The sequence below is a fragment of the Macaca nemestrina genome, chromosome 18 (assembly GCF_043159975.1).
Source record: "Macaca nemestrina isolate mMacNem1 chromosome 18, mMacNem.hap1, whole genome shotgun sequence".
Classification (NCBI taxonomy): domain Eukaryota; kingdom Metazoa; phylum Chordata; class Mammalia; order Primates; family Cercopithecidae; genus Macaca; species Macaca nemestrina.
The window spans coordinates 1,320,083-1,338,229 of NC_092142.1; the positions used below are offsets into that span (position 1 = coordinate 1,320,083).

Genomic DNA, 18,147 nt, shown 5'->3' on the forward strand with positions numbered 1-18,147 from the left:
CCACGCTACACACTACACTGAACCACACTACACACTACACTGAACCACACTACACACTACACTGTCACGCTACACACTACACTGAACCACGCTACACGCTACACTGAACCACGCTACACACTACACTGAACCACACTACACACTACACTGAACCACGCTACACACTACACTGAACCACACTACACACTACACTGAACCACGCTACACACTACACTGAACCATGCTACACACTACACTGAACCACGCTACACACTACACTGAACCATGCTACACACTACAGTGAACCACACTACACACTACACTGAACCACACTACACACTACACTGAACCACACTACACACTACACTGAACCATGCTACACACTACACTGAACCACGCTACACACTACACTGAACCACACTACACACTACACTGAACCACGCTACACACTACACTGAACCACGCTACACACTACACTGAACCACACTAAAGACTACACTGAACCACACTACACACTACACTGTCACGCTACACGCTACACTGAACCACGCTACACGCTACACTGAACCACGCTACACACTACACTGAACCACGCTACACACTACACTGAACCACACTAAAGACTACACTGAACCACACTACACACTACACTGTCACGCTACACGCTACACTGAACCACGCTACACACTACACTGAACCACACTACACACTACACTGTCACGCTACACGCTACACTGAACCACACTAAAGACTACACTGAACCACACTACACACTACACTGTCACGCTACACGCTACACTGAACCACGCTACACACTACACTGAACCACACTACACACTACACTGTCACGCTACACGCTACACTGAACCACGCTACACACTACACTGAACCACACTACACACTACACTGTCACGCTACACGCTACACTGAACCACACTAAAGACTACACTGAACCACACTACACACTACACTGTCACGCTACACGCTACACTGAACCACGCTACACGCTACACTGAACCACGCTACACGCTACACTGAACCACGCTACACGCTACACTGAACCACGCTACACGCTACACTGAACCATGCTACACACTACAGTGAACCACGCTACACACTACACTGAACCATTACCCGCTACACCAAGCTACGCTACACAGAACCACGCTACACGCTATAGCAAGCCACGCTACACACTACAGTGAACCACACTACACGCTACACCGAACCACACTACACCGAACCACACTACACACTACACTGAACCATACTTCATGCTACAGTGAACCATGTTACATGATACCCCAAGCCACATGAGGTCGTGGCTTCCTGAGTCCGTGGCTGGTGCTGTGTTGAGACTGGGTGTCCGAAGTGTCTGAAGCTGCCCCGGGGGACAGGGTGAAAGGGGCTGCCCAGCATTCGGCCCCCTACCCGAATGACCTGCAGCTGAACACAGGCACAGCAGCCACGCCTCAAAGCCAGGGAGAGAAGAGGAACATTCCGGACTGAAGGAGTGGCCGAGATGGCGGCACGCTCTGGCCGTGGCCCTGGCATGAGCACGTGCTGTCGGGTGGGGCGGGGACAAGTTCCTCGGGGCTTTGCCCAACTCTTCTGTACGTCTTCAGCGGCTCCTCCACCAAACACTTAAGCGAACAGATGCTCAGAGAGTGTATCTGTATGACGTGGTTTCCAACACAAAAACATGAAGATTTTATCATTCCAGCACAAAATTAAAATCTTACTAACAAAGCATGTGAAGTGGAAGAGACAGTGAGAGCTGCGTAGCTCTGGTCAGTGCAGCAGACGACAAAAGGGCCACGTCACTCCTGATTTTAAAGTGCAAATCATGTCTTTGTGAACTCAGAGGTCACATTACTGAAGCTGAACTCAGGGCTGGCATGTGTCCTCACCGTGCGCAGGGCAGACGCAGATGGGCAGCCCCTGGCTGGGCAGGAAGCACACACAGCCCGCCACCCCCACGCCGGGGCCCGGCAGGGAACTCGCAGGGAACGCACCACCCCCACGCCGGAGCCCCGCAGGGAACGCGCCACCCCCACGCCGGGACCCGGCAGGGAACGCGCCACCCCCACGCCGGGGCCCCGCAGGGAACGCGCCACCCCCACGCCGGGGCCCCGCAGGGAACCCGCCACCCCCACGCCGGGGCCCCGCAGGGAACACGCCACCCCCACGCCGGGAACCCGCAGGGAACCCGCCACCCCCACGCCGGGGCTCGGCAGCGAACCCGGACAGTCTGGCTGTCCTAAGAGACGCCAAAGCCCAGCAGGCCAGGCACCCGGGAAGGACGCAGTTGAGAGACCACACGCAAGGAGGCAGCGCTTTCTCTGAGCATCAGGACGGCGGGTCTCATGCCTCCTTCACCCTCGAATATGTCTGCCAATGGGTCCACTATGGCCTGAGACGCTGTCATTTAAAAACGAGCTCTGAAATATTTCGGACACTCCAGCAAGCACAGGAGGGCTGGGGGGAAGCAGGGCGCCCAGTGCTCCTGAGTCTCCTGAAATGGACTCAGAGGTGTGGTTCTTTCCCAGAAATGGTGACCATGAACACGCCTGGGAAAAGCCAGCGGAGCCCCCAGTGTTCAAACACAGGCCCCTGAAGGGGCAGAAGCGCGGGCTGTTGGCCAGGCCATGCCGACGGGAGGACAGAGGGCGGCGGGGGAGGAGGGAGACAGGCTCACCTCTCCTAGAAGCCGCACAGGTTAAAGAGCCACCGTTATTCCCCAAACACCACACAGAAGAGCTCCACTTACTGCTCCGAGCATGATCCTGAAGATCAGCCACCGGAAGCCCCACAGGACAATCCGGGATGTGGGGGTGTGCTGGGGCAGCCTCGACAGCGTCCACAGCGGGCACAGGAAGATCCCCAGGAACCCTGTTTCCAGAAGCTGGGACTCCCATCCTAAAACGACAATGAGACACACCAAGGGTGAGTTAATGGAAGCCACACATTTCACAAAGAAATCATTTCAGAAACTCAGTTTAATGGAAACGGTCCTTAAAACAGGGCTGACCTTACTACGGAGAGGCACCAACCCCCACGTATTAGTCTCAGCACCGACATGCAAGCTCAGGTCTGCAGGAGTGGGAGCTCTGGTGTGGGACCCGGGGCCTAGGTCAGGGCGTCCCGTGACCTCGGCACCCTTTGCCCTGGAGGGAAAGGCCCCGCTCTGAGGGCCGCCACCTGCCACCCCGCAGGACGCTGCACAGACCTGACATCTGAGAATGCGCCCAGCACACGTGCTGCCAGCGGATGTCTGGGGGAAGCCTTTGCCCTCCCGTAGGTTTGCATGAAAACAGCTTTCACCTTCTCCCCAGCCCGGAAGCAGCACTGGGGCAGCAGCCCGGCCTGTGTGAGGCAGTGTCTCTCTCTGGCCCTGTCCTTCCCAGGCGGGCATGGAAGCCAGGCAAAGACGCAGAGGCAGGTCATAGTCGGTCCACATGGAACCAACACTGGTCAGTCCCTCACGGGCCCACGATAAGGCAGCAGCTCTGCTGCTGGATGTGGGGGACATGTGGGGGCCCAACGGATCCTTCTCACTGGAAACCCGGCATAAGAATGCAGATGCGGGTCGCCATCCCAGTGCTGTTCTCAGAGGTGAAGCCACCATGAATGTGGCTGCTGGAAACTGCCCACAGCTCACGTCTGTCCATGGCAGGTCACATCCCAGGGGCCCGGAGACCCCACAGGCCAGGCTCCCTCCTGGGCTCTGAGGATGCCGGATGGGACAGAGGCCACCCACCGCCCAGCATGACAACGATCACACGACTCACACCGCCACAGCATCTACGCGCCACAGTGGAGGGGAGAGTGCAGAGGGATGCGGACGGAGGCTTGTGGGGGCAGCGTCTACGCACCACAGAGTGGAGGGGAGAGTGCAGGGGGGATGCGGACGGAGGCTTGTGGGGGCAGCGTCTACGCACCACAGAGTGGAGGGGAGAGTGCAGGGGGGATGCGGACGGAGGCTTGTGGGGGCAGCGTCTACGCACCACAGAGGATGGGAGAGTGCGGAGGAGAAGCGGACGGAGGCTCATGGGGAGCTTCCTCCAGCCATTGGTGCAACTCGTCTGTATCTGAGATATTATGGTAAAGTCAAAAGCCTGTGAAGAAGCTGCTACAGCAGCACTGGATTGTAACCCAAAGTACAAAATAAACGCCTGCAAGTCCACACTGATGTGTGCCAATTACTGAATAAACAGATGGGCGTGCATGGAGGCAGCGCGGCCCTGGTCTCTGAACGGACAGACGGTCAGTCCTTATGCTGCCCTGGCTTGTGGAGGGCACAGGCTGCCAAGCTGACGCCTGCTGGTCTTGCAGCGGGACCCCCTCCACCTCGCCTACGCCCCAGGCTCGCTGGGCTCCATCTTCCCCACGGAAGCCAGAGCTGCCCAGCTGGCTGGGCCCTGCGAACGCCCCGGGAAGGAAAGGGTTGCCCTGGGCCCACCTGCTTCTGTTTTCTTTGCTTGGGTCTTGTGGAATTCCAGCAGCTGCGCGGCATGCACAAGGGCTGCCATTGTTCTCTGCCTCAGCGTGGCGGACGACGCGTCCCCAGGAAAGTCAATAAGCAGCACGCTGCCAGGGCGGCCTCAGCGCCAGCACCAGCGCCAGGGCCAGGGCTCTCCAGGCAGCTCTCACCCAGCAAACACCAGCGCTGCATGAAGCGAGCCTGAGGCACCCGAACGAGGTGGCAACATGCAGGGCCACAGCAGACGCTGCTGGTGAGGGCAGTCCTCGCCCCCTCGGCGCCTTTCCCATTGCGCAGCTGCACGCACTGCCCGCCGGGCATCAGCATCTGCACGCCCTGCTCTTCCCCAGGGACCTCCCTTCCCTTTAGCAGGGGGATGGCTCCAGGAGGGCCCCTGCTCCACTCCACTACCCCGGCGTCGTTTCCACCACGTGCTGTGTTGGGCCTTCCGGGAGACTGAGCACAGCCCCAGGAGGAGCCTGGCACGCCCTGCCTGGGGAACTGGGCAGCAGCTCTCGTGGGGAACGTTCACTTCCACGGCCACTGCTCTCCTTCCTGTGACACAGACAGCACTGGTCCAATCACCAGAGAAGCTGCCTGTGCAGGGCCCAGGGAGACGCTCCTGAGCCCTGCCCGCTGGACAGGGTGCGACGCCCCACTCCTGCCCTGGCACCTCGCCTGGTGCACCATATTAATTGCTCATTGCCTGCTAGATGCCCCGATGCTGGTGCAGAGGAGATGCAAGTGCCCCAGCACCCAGGCACAGGTGGGCACCAGTGCCTCTCAGCTGCCCTCCACTCAGGATTCACACAGATCCACAGCCAGGCTGGGGCCCAAGGCAGGAGCCTGTGGCCTGCAGGCCCAGCCAGCGCTGCAGGTAACCGTACTGTGCCATTCATAGGCATCTCAGGGCATCAGAACAGGCAGAAACGAGGATGCAGCCTCATAACTGCCTTGCTGGAGACAGTTTAGGGTTGAAGGCTCTGCATGTCAGGTCTGGAGCCACAGGAGGTGTGGGGCACCCCAAAATACTGGGAAAAGAAAATCTGCAGACAATGGCGACTGCCACACGGTGCCTCTCGGAGCGGCTCCCCAGAGCTCTAGACTTGGAATCAGTTCTCACCATCGCTGACGGGGCACGAGGCCTGGCGGCTGCAGCTGCACATACTGTCTTCCGAGGCCCCACGAGATGCTGAGCCCCGGGAACACGGACATCCCCACCACTGCGCCCTGGGCTGCCCCGACCCCTCCTGGAAGGGGAGCAAACGTCTCCACATTTAAGGGTGACTGCAGGTTGCTTCAGTACCAACCCTTCTGGCACCCTGTGAAGACAGCCCTGACCCAAATGGGTAGAGGCCGGGCAGGCCAAGACCCAGGGAGGCTCCCCACACCCGACCTTCCTGCTCTGCAGGACACAGACCGGACGCTTGCTCGTACAGTCCACAAGAGAACGCACACTGCTATAGGCCCTGAGGCCCGTGATCGCTCCAGTTCTCCAAGTGCAAAACCAGACACACTCTCTCCCACCCTTCCCGTGACCATTGGTGACACAATTTCACTGCCCTGGAATCAGATGGAACTGTGGTTTCTCTGAACTAAATCTCCAAGTGCGAATCATTAATGTTAAGTAGTGACTGACGCAGAGGGCCACACAGCTCTCAGCCCTAAATCGGTGGCTCTGAGGACCCTGGCCTCGCTGCTGCCTGCTTGGCTGGCCCAGGAAGGGTGTCCCCTGAGGCCTGAGGGCTTGTACGGTTTTCACCGTCCCATGCTCGCCTCCTAGATTGCAGGGTCCTGTGCTACTTGTTTTAAGAAGACCGCTTTAAAAACAGCCAAAGAAAAACTCACCCTAGACCTGGCTCTGCAGAGCCAAGGGGCGACCGAGGGGCGACTCCCGGGGACATTCAGGCTGGGGGGGCCCTGTGTGCACAGGTGTGAGGAGGCATGGGTATGGACGGGTCTGAACCACCAGAGAAGCCAGGTGCAGGATGGGGGCAGAGGGCAGGCAGAGACCACAGGGTGCAGCAGAGAGCCCTCCTCATCCTCACAACGGCCGGGATCCCTCACTCTGCAGCTAAGCTCCTAGGCACCTGCTCCCCAAATAAAACCCAGGCAGAGGTGCATGCTGACATTCCTTTTCCATTTATGGGAATCAGAGGTTGAGGAGGGACCCTCTGCCACTGAAGAACCAGAAGATTTGCCACCAAGAGGCGCGATCTGTGCCTGGCAGCCCAGGGCACGTGGGAACACGTGGAGAGATGCCTGGAGGATGCTCTGGGCAGGGCTAGGCTGGGCGGCCAGCAGCACACTCATGCACCACCAGCCTTGGGGACCTCAATCAGAGGATGGAGAGTCCCAGGCCAGCCTAGGGACACGGTGCATTGCTGGCCAGGCAGAGCGCTGGGGTGGAGCCTGAGCTGGGGTTTTCCAGATGGAAGTCCTGTAGGCCAGCAGTCATGTGGGACGAGAGAGATGCAGGGTGGGATGACTGCGGCGCCTCAGGCAGGTGAGACGAGCACCATCACTGGGGGCCAGAGCAGGTGAGATGTGGGGATGGGGCACGTGGGATGTGGGGGGCCGGGGCACGTGGGATGTGGGGGGGCCAGGGCAGGTGACAACCAGGTGCTGCTCGGCCACCGGTGAGGGGCAGAGGCGCGGAGGGTGCAGAAGGTGTGCAGGGCGAGGGCAGCCAGCCTCAGGCACAGGGAGGGATATGGGGCCAGTGGGTTGTGGGCTGAGCTGCCTCTGACCAGGGAAGAAACGTGATTTAACACATTTTGGAGGTGCAAGTCACTGCAATGGCCACTGAAGGAGAGAATGCCAGTTGAGGCCTCATTAACTCTGTGGAAACTATTTGAGTTACTAAGAGAGAGTCATTAAATATAGCACAGATGGATCCTTCAAAAATGACAGCCACCATCCACGTTAGAAATAGGAAATCCATTAAGTTCGCTGTTAAAATCTGGGACGAGGGAGCAAAGCGCTTCCCTCTTGACTGCCTGTCACTCAGCTCTGCGCCGGGCCGCCCTCTGCCACCCCAGGGGCTTCTAATGGCGGCCCCAGAGAGAGCTGGGAGCTTTTAAAAGTTTCCTTCGTTTTCACAGGTTATATTTTAGGATGAAAAGTTATGAAATAGCACTGCAAATCTTACTTTGCACTATCACGGAACAGAAGGGCTGTGGGCTACAGACACCCCTGGGGCTGGATGATGGCGGCTGGGGAGATCGGCTCTGGCTGTGAGCCAGTGGCGGGGGTGGGCACTGGTAGGCCACACCCACATGGCCCTGGGACACCAGTGGCCTTGTCTGTGACCCACCCACATGCAGAGCCCCAGACCCCACTTCTCCACGTCTCTGGCCACAGGGAAAACATCTTTCATGACCATGTTTGAAAAGGCTTCAGAGGGACAAGCGGAGGCTCTGCCACCGAGGCCTGCGTCCTTGGGATGCCTCGTTGGCTCCCCGGCAGCAACTGAAGGCACGTCAGGAACACCCCTCTCCTGGCAGCTGGCTGTGTCCCGGGTGTCCCCTTGCAGACCCTCTGAGTGTTGGGCTCTGGGTCTGTTACGGCGGTTGCTCTGCAGCCAGCTCCGAGAGCATGACTGTGCTCAGCGCTGGGGATGGAGACGCCACCCAGGGGCTGCCACGCTGCAAACTCATCCTGAAGGCAGAGCTAACGTCACACGTGTGGGCCCATCCGCAGCCCAGCACACAGACGCAATCCTGTGGGGAACCAGGCCCAAAGCCCACTCTCATGTTGGTACCACGGGGATGCGTCGTCACCACCTCACCTCCCCCAGGCACACGGGCCACACACAGCCATGGTGTCGTCACCACCTCACCTCCCCCAAGCACACGGGCAACACTCAGCCATGGTGTGGCCGCGCCAAGCATATGCTCCGCAAGCCCATGTGAAGAAATGCTGCACCTGTGCACTGTGGGCAGGGGCCATTCTGGGGGCTTGGCCAGGCCTGCTGATCCCTCCGGCTCACTGGAGATGACCAGGCAGGGCTGCCCTCCCCTAGGAGACATGCCCACCCCTGTACCGGGGCTGTCTGCAGGGGTGCTGGGAGGTCCTGATGTTAGCCCCACCCCAGAGGTGACCCAGGGGACAGGAGTGCTGCTGTGCTCACCCAGCACCCCCAGCCCCCTCCCGACCGTGGGCTCCTTCCCTCCTCTAGGATTGGCCAGGCTGTGTCTGGAGTGGGCTGCAGCTCCCTGGCCTGCGGTCACCCAGAGCCAAACTCTGCACAGGAACTTCCAGAACCGGCCTGAGCTGTCACAGCTGCATCTGCCTGCTGGCCACGTCTCACGTCCTGAGGACGTTTCATGGGAGGGCCGCCATTCTGCTGCCCACAAGACATATAGGTGCAGAGCTGGGGACGTGGCATCGGGCCGTGGCGCGGGGCGGCTGGCTGGGTTAAACCAGAGATCAGATGGCAAACGGGAGTGCATTTTCTAGCAAGCAGACATCTCCGAAAGCGCTGGTTAAGGGCTTTCGTGCTTTAGATAAAATTATGTTAACTACACACTCTCAGTTACGAGGAGTTTAGTGGACTGTTACATATTTTAAGGCTGTCCGTGGGCGCTGCCGAGAAACAGGAAGTGGCCTCGGTGACCCCTGCGCCCGGCCGCGCGGCTTGTTCATACTCGGTTGCCGTGACAACCAGACTTCCCAGCCCCAGGTGTCCCCGCGGCTCAGCTCTGTGCAGGTGTCACCAGCTCTCGGGAAACAAATTCGCACTAACGACCTTAGCTATCTTTATTGGTTTTGGATAAATACGAAAATGCTTCCCGTTCACGGACATTAGACTTCGCGGCAAAGAGTGTTTAGGATTAATGTATTCCAAGTATTTCACCTACATCAGGCTGGCAGGCACCACACATGACCATTTCTTTGTTTTTTGTGTCCTGGGAGTGAAAAATGGCTGAAATATGCCGAGCCTCCAAGTGACTCATGAGACCCCAGAAAAGTGCTGGCCATCGTGGGCTGCGGGGACGCTGTGCCCACGGAGCTGTCCTGGTCCCAGCGTGCCTCAAGGGCCCCGGCCCCTCAGGCCTTGAAGCACTCAAAGGCAGCCTGCGTGGCTAAGAAGCACATTTGACATTGCATTTAACTTGGGTTCAGTTGGATGTGAATTTAAGTGACCATGTGGGGCCAGTGTCCTGGGGTGCACCCCGACTCTCACGTGGGGCCAGTGTCCTGGGGTGCACCCCGACAATCAGCCAGGGCTGGGGTGGGGCTCCTGTCCCGGGGTGCACCCCAACTCTCATGTGGGGCCATTGTCCCGGGGTGCACCCCAACTCTCATGCGGGGCCAGGGTCCTGGGGTGCACCCTGACTCTCAGCCAGTCCTGGGGTGGGCACCTGCTCAGAGACACCTGTGGGATGTGGGTCTCACTCCCGAGCAGCAGTGGGACGAGCTCACGGCATCTGCTTGCCCCTCCCATGGGGACTCCTGGGCTGGAGCTTCACAGCCCAGCAGTGTCCATGTCCCTGCTGTGACACCTGCGTGGGCCGTCGGAGTGTCAGCATGGGCCCCCAGACTGAGAAGCGGGTGTTCCCCTCACCACACAGTCTCGGGGACGGTCTGTTTTCACTCGTGGCTTTTCCAGACCCTCCCCTGACACTTGGCAGTCGGCATTTCCAGCTGTGCTCAGTGTGGCCAGCAGGCAGGACCCACCCCACGTGGAGGCGGTGTGTTTGGGGGTTGTGTGAGCTCACACACTCAGAGAAGGAACATGGGGGTTGGCACACCTGGGAAGTGGGCGGGAATCACCCGACATGCCCGGGGCAGGGGTCAGGGCAGCCCTGTGGCCTCTGCCTCATCTCTGTCAGGACCTACACACAGAGCTCCCCGCTCCACCTCCATCACCGCTGAGCCCCCATGGGAAAGCTCAGGTCTCCAGCGCTCCCATGAGGACAGCAGTGCCCGCAGCACCAGGGCACAGGCCCGACAGACAAGGGGCCTGGAGGCTGCTGTGGGCATCCCACCCACAGACCTGCTCTGGACAGTGTGGGCCCCTGAGGGCAGGAAGGGCGTCTGGGCCGCAGTCTCATGTGGGTCACTCTTGGGGGGCCTCAGTTAGCAGCAACTGAAGGAGGCAGCGATGTCCTCAGGCCCACATCCTGGAGGTACTGGGGAGAAAGACACAAGTGTTTTGCTAGAAACACTGGTGTGTAGAGAGGACTGGGTTTCAGCCATGTCAGGTGGCAGGGCCACCCTGGTAGGAGCCTCACGGGGACCCACAGTCAGAACGTGGGGGCAAGGATGAAGCAGCCAGCACCCATGCTGGGGTCCCCACCGCACGGCTTCACCCCGGGACACCCTTCCTCCAGGCAGTCAGGCTCCTGCCCCCAGCACCATCCCTCTGGCCTTGGTCAAGACTCTGTCTGGACGCCACCTCCACGGCCTTGCTGGACAGGACATTCACACCGGCCCCGGCCCACTGGCTCAGCCCCCAACACGGCATCCACACCGGCCCCGGCCCATCGGCCCCCACAGCACGCACTGCGTGTCCACGTTCCCCTCTCTAAGCACTGCACCCCAAGCACCGGTTCCACACGGACGCAGGAAAGCATCAGGGCGAGGAAGGGGAGGAAAGCGCGCTGCCAGGCAGGCGGGCCGGAGAGCTCAGCAGAGACGCACAGCCTCGGAGGAAGGCCAGGCCCACTCCAGACTGAGAACGAAAATCTCCAGAGCACAAATGCCCTGGATGAGCTCAGCAGCAGCGTGGAGAACAGAAAGAGAACGCGGTGAACACGAAGACACAGCAGCCCCAGTGACTCACTCTAGAGACGAGAGGCTTTTAGAAAACAGCAAACAGAAGTACAGGGCCCGGGAGCTGGTGAAAGGCAGGCAGAGGCCTGACGTCCACGCTGGCGGAGCCACAGGAGAGGAAACAGAACATGGGGCAACCCCTCCCCCAAATATGGGCAAAAATTATCCAAATTTGGTAAAAAGTAGGCCTATCATAGTCAAAAAACTGGCAACCGAAGATAAAATCCCCAAAGTCATCAGAGAAAAGTAACACGTTACATTGGAATGCTAGGAATGACCGTCGCTTTCCTGTCCGTCGGAAACAAGGGACAGATGGAGAGAGGGAGCCAGGCGCAGACCCTTCCCAAGGGGCCCCCGCGTGCCCAGAACGGGCATCTGCAGGCGTCTCCGGCAGCAAAGGACGCTGCGTTCTCCCCGGGGAGCTTCCAGTGTCATCAGAGCCTGAAGGAGGAAGCAACTCGGCACACGTAGCCCAGTGCAGGTGTGGCGGGAGCTGGCCTCAGTCAGCAGGTTGCCCGGGTCTCTGTCTCAGTGCTCAGCAAGGCAAGGACAGGACAGAACGGGCCCCATCACAGACTGCGCTTAGAAGACACTCAGTGAAACAAGGACCATTTTCTTCTGGAGGTAACTCAAGAAGGTAAGACTGTGAGTCAGATGCCTTGGATGATAAGAAGTCCAGGTAAGTAGAAGACAGGAGGAAGCTTCCCTAATATCACCTACAAATCTGCTTCCACTGGGGCGGTCTCTTCCCCTTTTCAGACAGCACAAAGCCCTCCTGTGGTGAACACAGTCACCATAGCCCTTCTTGAGGGGCCGCTGGGTCCACGACCTCCTGGGTGGGCACATGGACCTGCGCTTCCTGCAGAGATGCTGACCAGACAGGCCCTGTGCAAAGTTCACCTGCGAGCCAGGCACCGGTACAAAGCCAAACCCCCGGCGGAGTGTGTGGGTGCGGAGACAAAACGCTCCACGGGTGCTCACAGGGACTCGACCTTAGAACAAGACAGTTGTATCTTCGTACAAATGGGAGTGGTGACGAGTGAGGATGACGGGAATTTCTGGGGTGACGGCCACTCTCTATACCTTGATGGGGCTCATGCAAGTTTTTTATCAAGGGAAAGACGCAATGTGCGGTGAGTTCCAGCTAACGATGTGCAGGCTGAAGCGCCTGGGGAAGCGTTGATGCCAGCCCCACCCTGACATGCGCTGAAGCACCAACGCAGGGACGGGGGACACAGGCGAGCAGACCCACTATATAATGACGCAGCAAACCCCGTAAACAGAACCCACAGCATCCAGGCGGTTCCCATGCGGGTTTTACTATACAATTCTTAGGAGAAAAACAATAAAGGTTAAAAGGTTTGAAATGTAAAAAAGATTAACTACATAGAAAATTTAAAAACAAAACACAAGTAAGAGAATCTACAGAAACAGGCTCAGCCACTGAGAGGTGTCAGCAAGGTCTGGGTGGAACATTAAAAACCCTGCGGGCAGGCCTGGAAAGCAGCGTTCCCCTGCAGCTGAGGAGTAAGGGGAGAGAAGCCGCTGTTTATCCCAGATGAGGTCCAGAGCGACACATTCCAAACAGCCGACATGGGACAGAGGCGACGAGGGAGGGTGGCCTGGACAGAAAACATCCAGGCAGCCCAGGGCACCCTGTCCCGCGGGCCCAGCCAAACGTCCAGGCAGCCCGGGGCACCCTGTCCTGTGGGCCCAGCCTAACGTCCAGGCAGACCGGGGCACCCTGTCCCGCCCAGCCATGCTCCTCGGCAGCAACCACCCAGGGGCTATCTCACGGGCAGATCAGGGAGCGCTGGTCCCCGCACAATCTCACCTCCACGGCGAGGTGGGAGAAGGCAGCCACCTTGCGAGGGGGCCACAGAGTGGGTTCTGATCCAGCCGCGAGCTCTCCCCCCAGCCCACAGTGACCGGCAGCCAGGCAGGCAGAGTGGCCACGGGAGAACTGACCCAGCAGGACCTGAAGCGGGGAGACAGCGTGTGGGCGTCCACCCAACACGGCCAGCCCTCGTGTGGACAAACAGCGGAGAAAAGGCATTACTGACACGGACGTGAAGAAAGTTGCCCGGTTTTCAGGTGTGATGTGGTGTTGGTTGTGTTGTGCCAAAGGTCCTGTCTTCAGGTGTATGAGGAACATTTCCAAATGCGGAAATGTGATACCTGGAATCTGCTTCATGATAAAACAGAGCAGGGGTGAGGAGGACGCGGCAGCTGCTGACACTGGCACGGCGCACTGTGGCCTGCGAGGGTCCCAAGCTGTCCACAGTTCATTCCTCCCCATCGCGTGGCTTCCTGAACAGCCACGTATTTCCTAACTCTGCCCGCTGAGGGGCCGAGAAGCCGCAGCACCCCAGTAGCAACAGGCACCCCAGCACCCACATCTTGGTCTCTGAACACCCTTCCCCACTAGACTTCTCAGGGAGCTTGATCCAGGGCTGGAAAGACAAAAACAGGGATGGTTGTCTGGCAGCATCACAAAGCAGGAGGAGCACAGGACGGGCGGCAGAGGGTGCAGGGGCTGAGTTAGGGAGCAGGGGGAGCGCAGGACGGGCGGCAGAGGGTGCAGGGCCTGAGTTAGGGAGCAGGGGGAGCGCAGGACGGGCGGCAGAGGGCATGGGGCCTGAGTCAGGGAGCAGGGGGGCGCGGGACGGGTGGCAGAGGGCATGGGGCCTGAGTCAGGGAGTGGGGGGGCGCGGGACGGGTGGCAGAGGGCATGGGGCCTGAGTCAGGGAGCAGGGGAAGCGCGGGACGGGTGGCAGAGAGCGTGGGGCCTGAGTCAGGGAGCAGGGCGGCCGCGGGACGGGCGGCAGAGGGCGTGGGGACCAGAGTCATAGAGAGCAGGGGAAGCGTGGGACGGGTGGCAGAGAGCGTGGGGACCAGAGTCTGTATCTTTGTCTGTCTCCCCTGCCTGGGGCCATGCACCGAACCTGCACCTGTGTCTGCGTCTCCCCCAGCTGGTGGCCACAACAGTGTCTGATGGGACCAAAAGAGCTTCTGGCCTCTCTGCTGCTCGCACAACTCCGGACGCACAGGCCTTTGCCCGGCAGGGCAGCCCCACAGGGCCGTGTGAGGACGACAATGGCTCACCCTACCAGACAGTGACCACCACGGCTGGACAAGCCGAGAGAAGGACCCATCTCAGCAGCTGCTTTTACATGTCTTTCTATAAATGTGATCACGCAAAGAGTTTAAAAAGGATCCTGGTGGTTTGCACGGACAGTCCCTGCTACTCGGGAGGCTGAGGTGGCAGGACAGCTGCAGCCCAGTCGTTTGAGACTAGCCTGAGCAACATAGCAAGATCCCATCTCTAAAAAAAAAAGAAATCCTCCATAAGAACACTGCTTTAGAAGGAAGCGGAGGAAGGAAGGGCTGTGGGCTCTGAGGCTCACCCTCAGTGCAGTGAGGTCACCTGCTCCGGGGAACCATCTTAGGATCCCTGGGATGGGCAGAGGGACAAACTCGTCAGTGGCACCCCATCTGGCAGAGAACCTGCCCCACAATCTCCAGATCCACAGACCTACAAAGCATCTGCTCCAAGCAGTAACAATGAGGTCCCGAGTGGAAATCTTCACAAAGTGGAGAGAAAAAAACTGATGGATTGTCTAATGTGTTTGATTCTGTAAAAACAACAGTATTGGAAAGGGTTGACCAGTTGCACTGGTACGGTTGGAAGAAATTAGTGAGAGATGATCAGCGATGAAAAACCAAGCCAATCAAAAAAGAAGAGGCAACTATGAACTCCAAAAAAAAGGAAGCGTTATTAGAAAAGAAGTTATTATAGTTCACTACTTGGCTCAGCAGTCACAATATTTACAGAGTCAAAATAAAGACTATTAAACTAATAAAAATCGTATTTGTGACATAGCTTACTAATGAGAAGAACATTAGGGTGTGTGAGGGCAATCCCTGTCATTCATAAGAGGACACGTATACACAGTGTCTAACTGTGATGTGCGAAGAATAATCCATATAAACCCATCAGTCAGAAAGACAGATAAATACCGGAGTAAGTGCTGGAAGTGATAAAAGGGTTGTCTGGAGAACAGCATTTGGCTGAGAACTGATAAGACAGGTACTTCTGTTAGTATTATAAGTCAGGTAATACAATTGGACTAATCATACACATGCCGAATTTTTTTTTTAATAATTAAAAGAACAATCCTCAGGCCACATTGGCCACAGTGTAATAAAATCAAAGTTAAGAAACAAAAGGTCACCTGTAAAACCCTGAGCGTGTGGCATTTTCGAAGCATTTCTCCAGGTGATCCTTGGTCTAAAGGCATCAGCGCTGAAGGTTATAAAACCACATCATCAGCCACTGTCGGGGCAGCACGGGGCCTCAGGTGATGGGGTGGGGCAGGGACACAGCCAGAAGAGGGTGGCCGCCCTCCAGTTGGCTTTCATTAGCAGAGAAGAAGAGATGGAAAACAGCTGAATCAACCAACTCCAGGCAGTGGAAATGATAAACCCCTTTCTCCCAGAAAAAGCAAGCAACCTACAAAAGGCAAAAATTAATGAGCTCGAGTATATTTTAAAATTCTGATAGATAAAACCAGCTCTTTGAAAAGACCCACGAAGGGGATGATCTACGGCGGTTCTGGCAATGGGCAGTGGGGAAAAGGAGGAAACAAGTATTAAGCCCCAGGCGGGAGAACGGACGCAGGCCTGCTAGGGGGCGGCAAGGCCACCGCACAGACTATGCCCTGTGGCTGGCAGCGGGAGGGTGGAGGGGAGGAGTGTGCGAATCAGACCCTCATCCGTGGGATGCTGGGAGCAAGTCCCTGAACGCCTGCTGGGCTCAGCTGCCCCCTGCAGAACGGGTGGTGATGAAACTGCCCTCTTCAGCCACCACAGGGCCACACAGGAAGCTCCAAGCTGACTGTCACTGCCACTAATCCACAGGAACGAAGAGCGATGCCACCAAACATCCGGCATCCACACAGTCTAACATAAAAACAACTAAAAAGCCATGCGGAAGATTCTAGATTAAAGCCACCCAAGCGGATTCAGGACTGGAAGTATGAATTACAGCGACAAAACTGCTCCTCAGGAGCTGAGAATCCTGCATAGTAAAGAGAGAACCATGGCTTTGAAATAGCAATGGATAACAACGTGATGGGAGAAATTCAAAACCAACAAAAAGTTAACGTTCACGTGAATGAGACAAAACGGACTTTAAAATCTGTTTTCTTGGTGGGTGTGGTGGCTCATGCCTGTAATCCCCTGGAGCACTTTGGGAGGTCAAGACAGGAGGACGGTTTGAGCCTAGGAGTTCGAGACCAGCCTGGACAACATAGCAAGACCCTGTCTCTATAAAAATGAAAATTAAAAAATTATATGTGGTGGTTCACGCCTGTGGTCCTAGCTACTTGGGAGGCTGAGGTGGGAGGATCACTTGAGTCAGGGGAGGTCAAGGCTGCAACGAGCTGTGATTGTGCCACTGCAGTCCAGCTTGGACAACAGAGCAAGGCCCTGTCTCAGAAAAAAAAAAATGTATGTATATAATTTATATATACATATATACATCGTTTTCTTCTAGGTTCAACTTAATAATTTCCATCAGATACTAGTAAATGGAAAAAAGGCAATGAAAGAAATGTATCTAATATGGCCCTGTTTGAGTAAAGCAAACATTTACCCCTAAATCCTGTGTGTGCATCTGCATATGTGTCTACATGTGTGCATGTTTGCACATGATCTACATATGTGTCTCTGCGTGCACATGTGTGCACGTGTTTGCATATGATCTGCATGTGTGCATGTGTTTGCATGATCTGCATACATGTGTCTGTGTGCATGTGTTTGCATATGATCTACATACGTGCCTTGTGTGCGTGTGCATGTGTTTGCATATGATCTGCATACATGTCTGTGTGCATGTGTGTGCTGTTTGCACATCATCTGCATATGCGTGTGTGCATGTGTTTGCATATGATCTGCAAATGTGTGCACGTGTGTGCATGTGTTTGTATATGATATGTATACATGTCTGCGTGCATGTGCGTGTTTGCATATGATCTGCATACGTGTGTGCGCATGTGTGCACTTTTGTATATGATCCTCATATGTGGGTCTGTGTGTGCATACGTGCACGTGTTTGCACGATTGGCATACATGTCTCTGCGCATGTGTGCACGTGTATGCATATGATATACATGTGTGGGTGTGTGCACGTGTGCACGTGTTTGCATATGATCTGCATGCACCTATGTGCATGTGTGTGCATATAATCTGCATACAAGTCTGTGTGTGCATGTGTGCACATGTTTGCATACGATCTGCATAAGTGTGCATGCGTTCACGTTTACATGTGGTCTGCATGCGTGTGTGTGCATGCATTCAGGTGTGTTTGCATATGATCTGCGTGTCTGTGTGCACATGTTTGCATATGATCTGCATACGTGTGTCTCTGTGTGTGCATGTGTGCACGTGTGTTTGCATATGTCTGCGCTTGGGTACAAATCTGCGTTGGCATAAAGAGAAGGACAGACAGAACAGGAGGTTAACACAGGGTGGATGAAAATTAGATGAAAAAAGACTACACTGAGAACACGTGCCCACCGCAGTTGTGCACGCACACGTGTGAAGAAGGTGGAACCCGGCACCACGGCACACACCCTAAGGGGCCCTGGCGTCCACCCAGAGGCTTCCTCTTCTCCTTCACTGTGCTGGCTGCATGCAGCACCCCAGGGAGCCTGCAGGTCACGGCCAGGATGCCAGTTGCTCCTCAGGTCCCCATTTGCCACCTCTCCTCTCCCCGAGTCCTCCCTAGGCAGCACCCCGGGCCTACGGTGGTGTCCCAGTAGCCCAAGAAGACAGACAGCCTGGCAAGTAGTGACAGAGAAGCCACCAGGCGAGAACACCACTCCTGGAGCCAAGAAAGACCC

General features: G+C 56.9%; 1 protein-coding gene across 11 annotated transcripts in view; it reads right to left on the bottom strand.

Moving 5' to 3' along the window:
* Positions 1–18,147, bottom strand: part of LOC105485881 (lipase maturation factor 1) — a 105,460-nt gene that overhangs the window by 50,537 nt on the left and 36,776 nt on the right. For 9 of the 11 annotated variants that reach the window (XM_071083823.1, XM_011748455.3, XM_071083826.1 and 6 more), the window contains exon 4: positions 2,750–2,898. In XM_071083823.1, the coding sequence (XP_070939924.1) occupies positions 2,750–2,898 (149 nt within the window). Of the gene's footprint in view, positions 1–1,410; positions 1,652–2,749; positions 2,899–15,477; positions 17,640–18,147 lie in introns of those variants that run through there. The other 2 variants (XM_071083830.1, XM_071083831.1) reach the window with 2 other exon arrangements.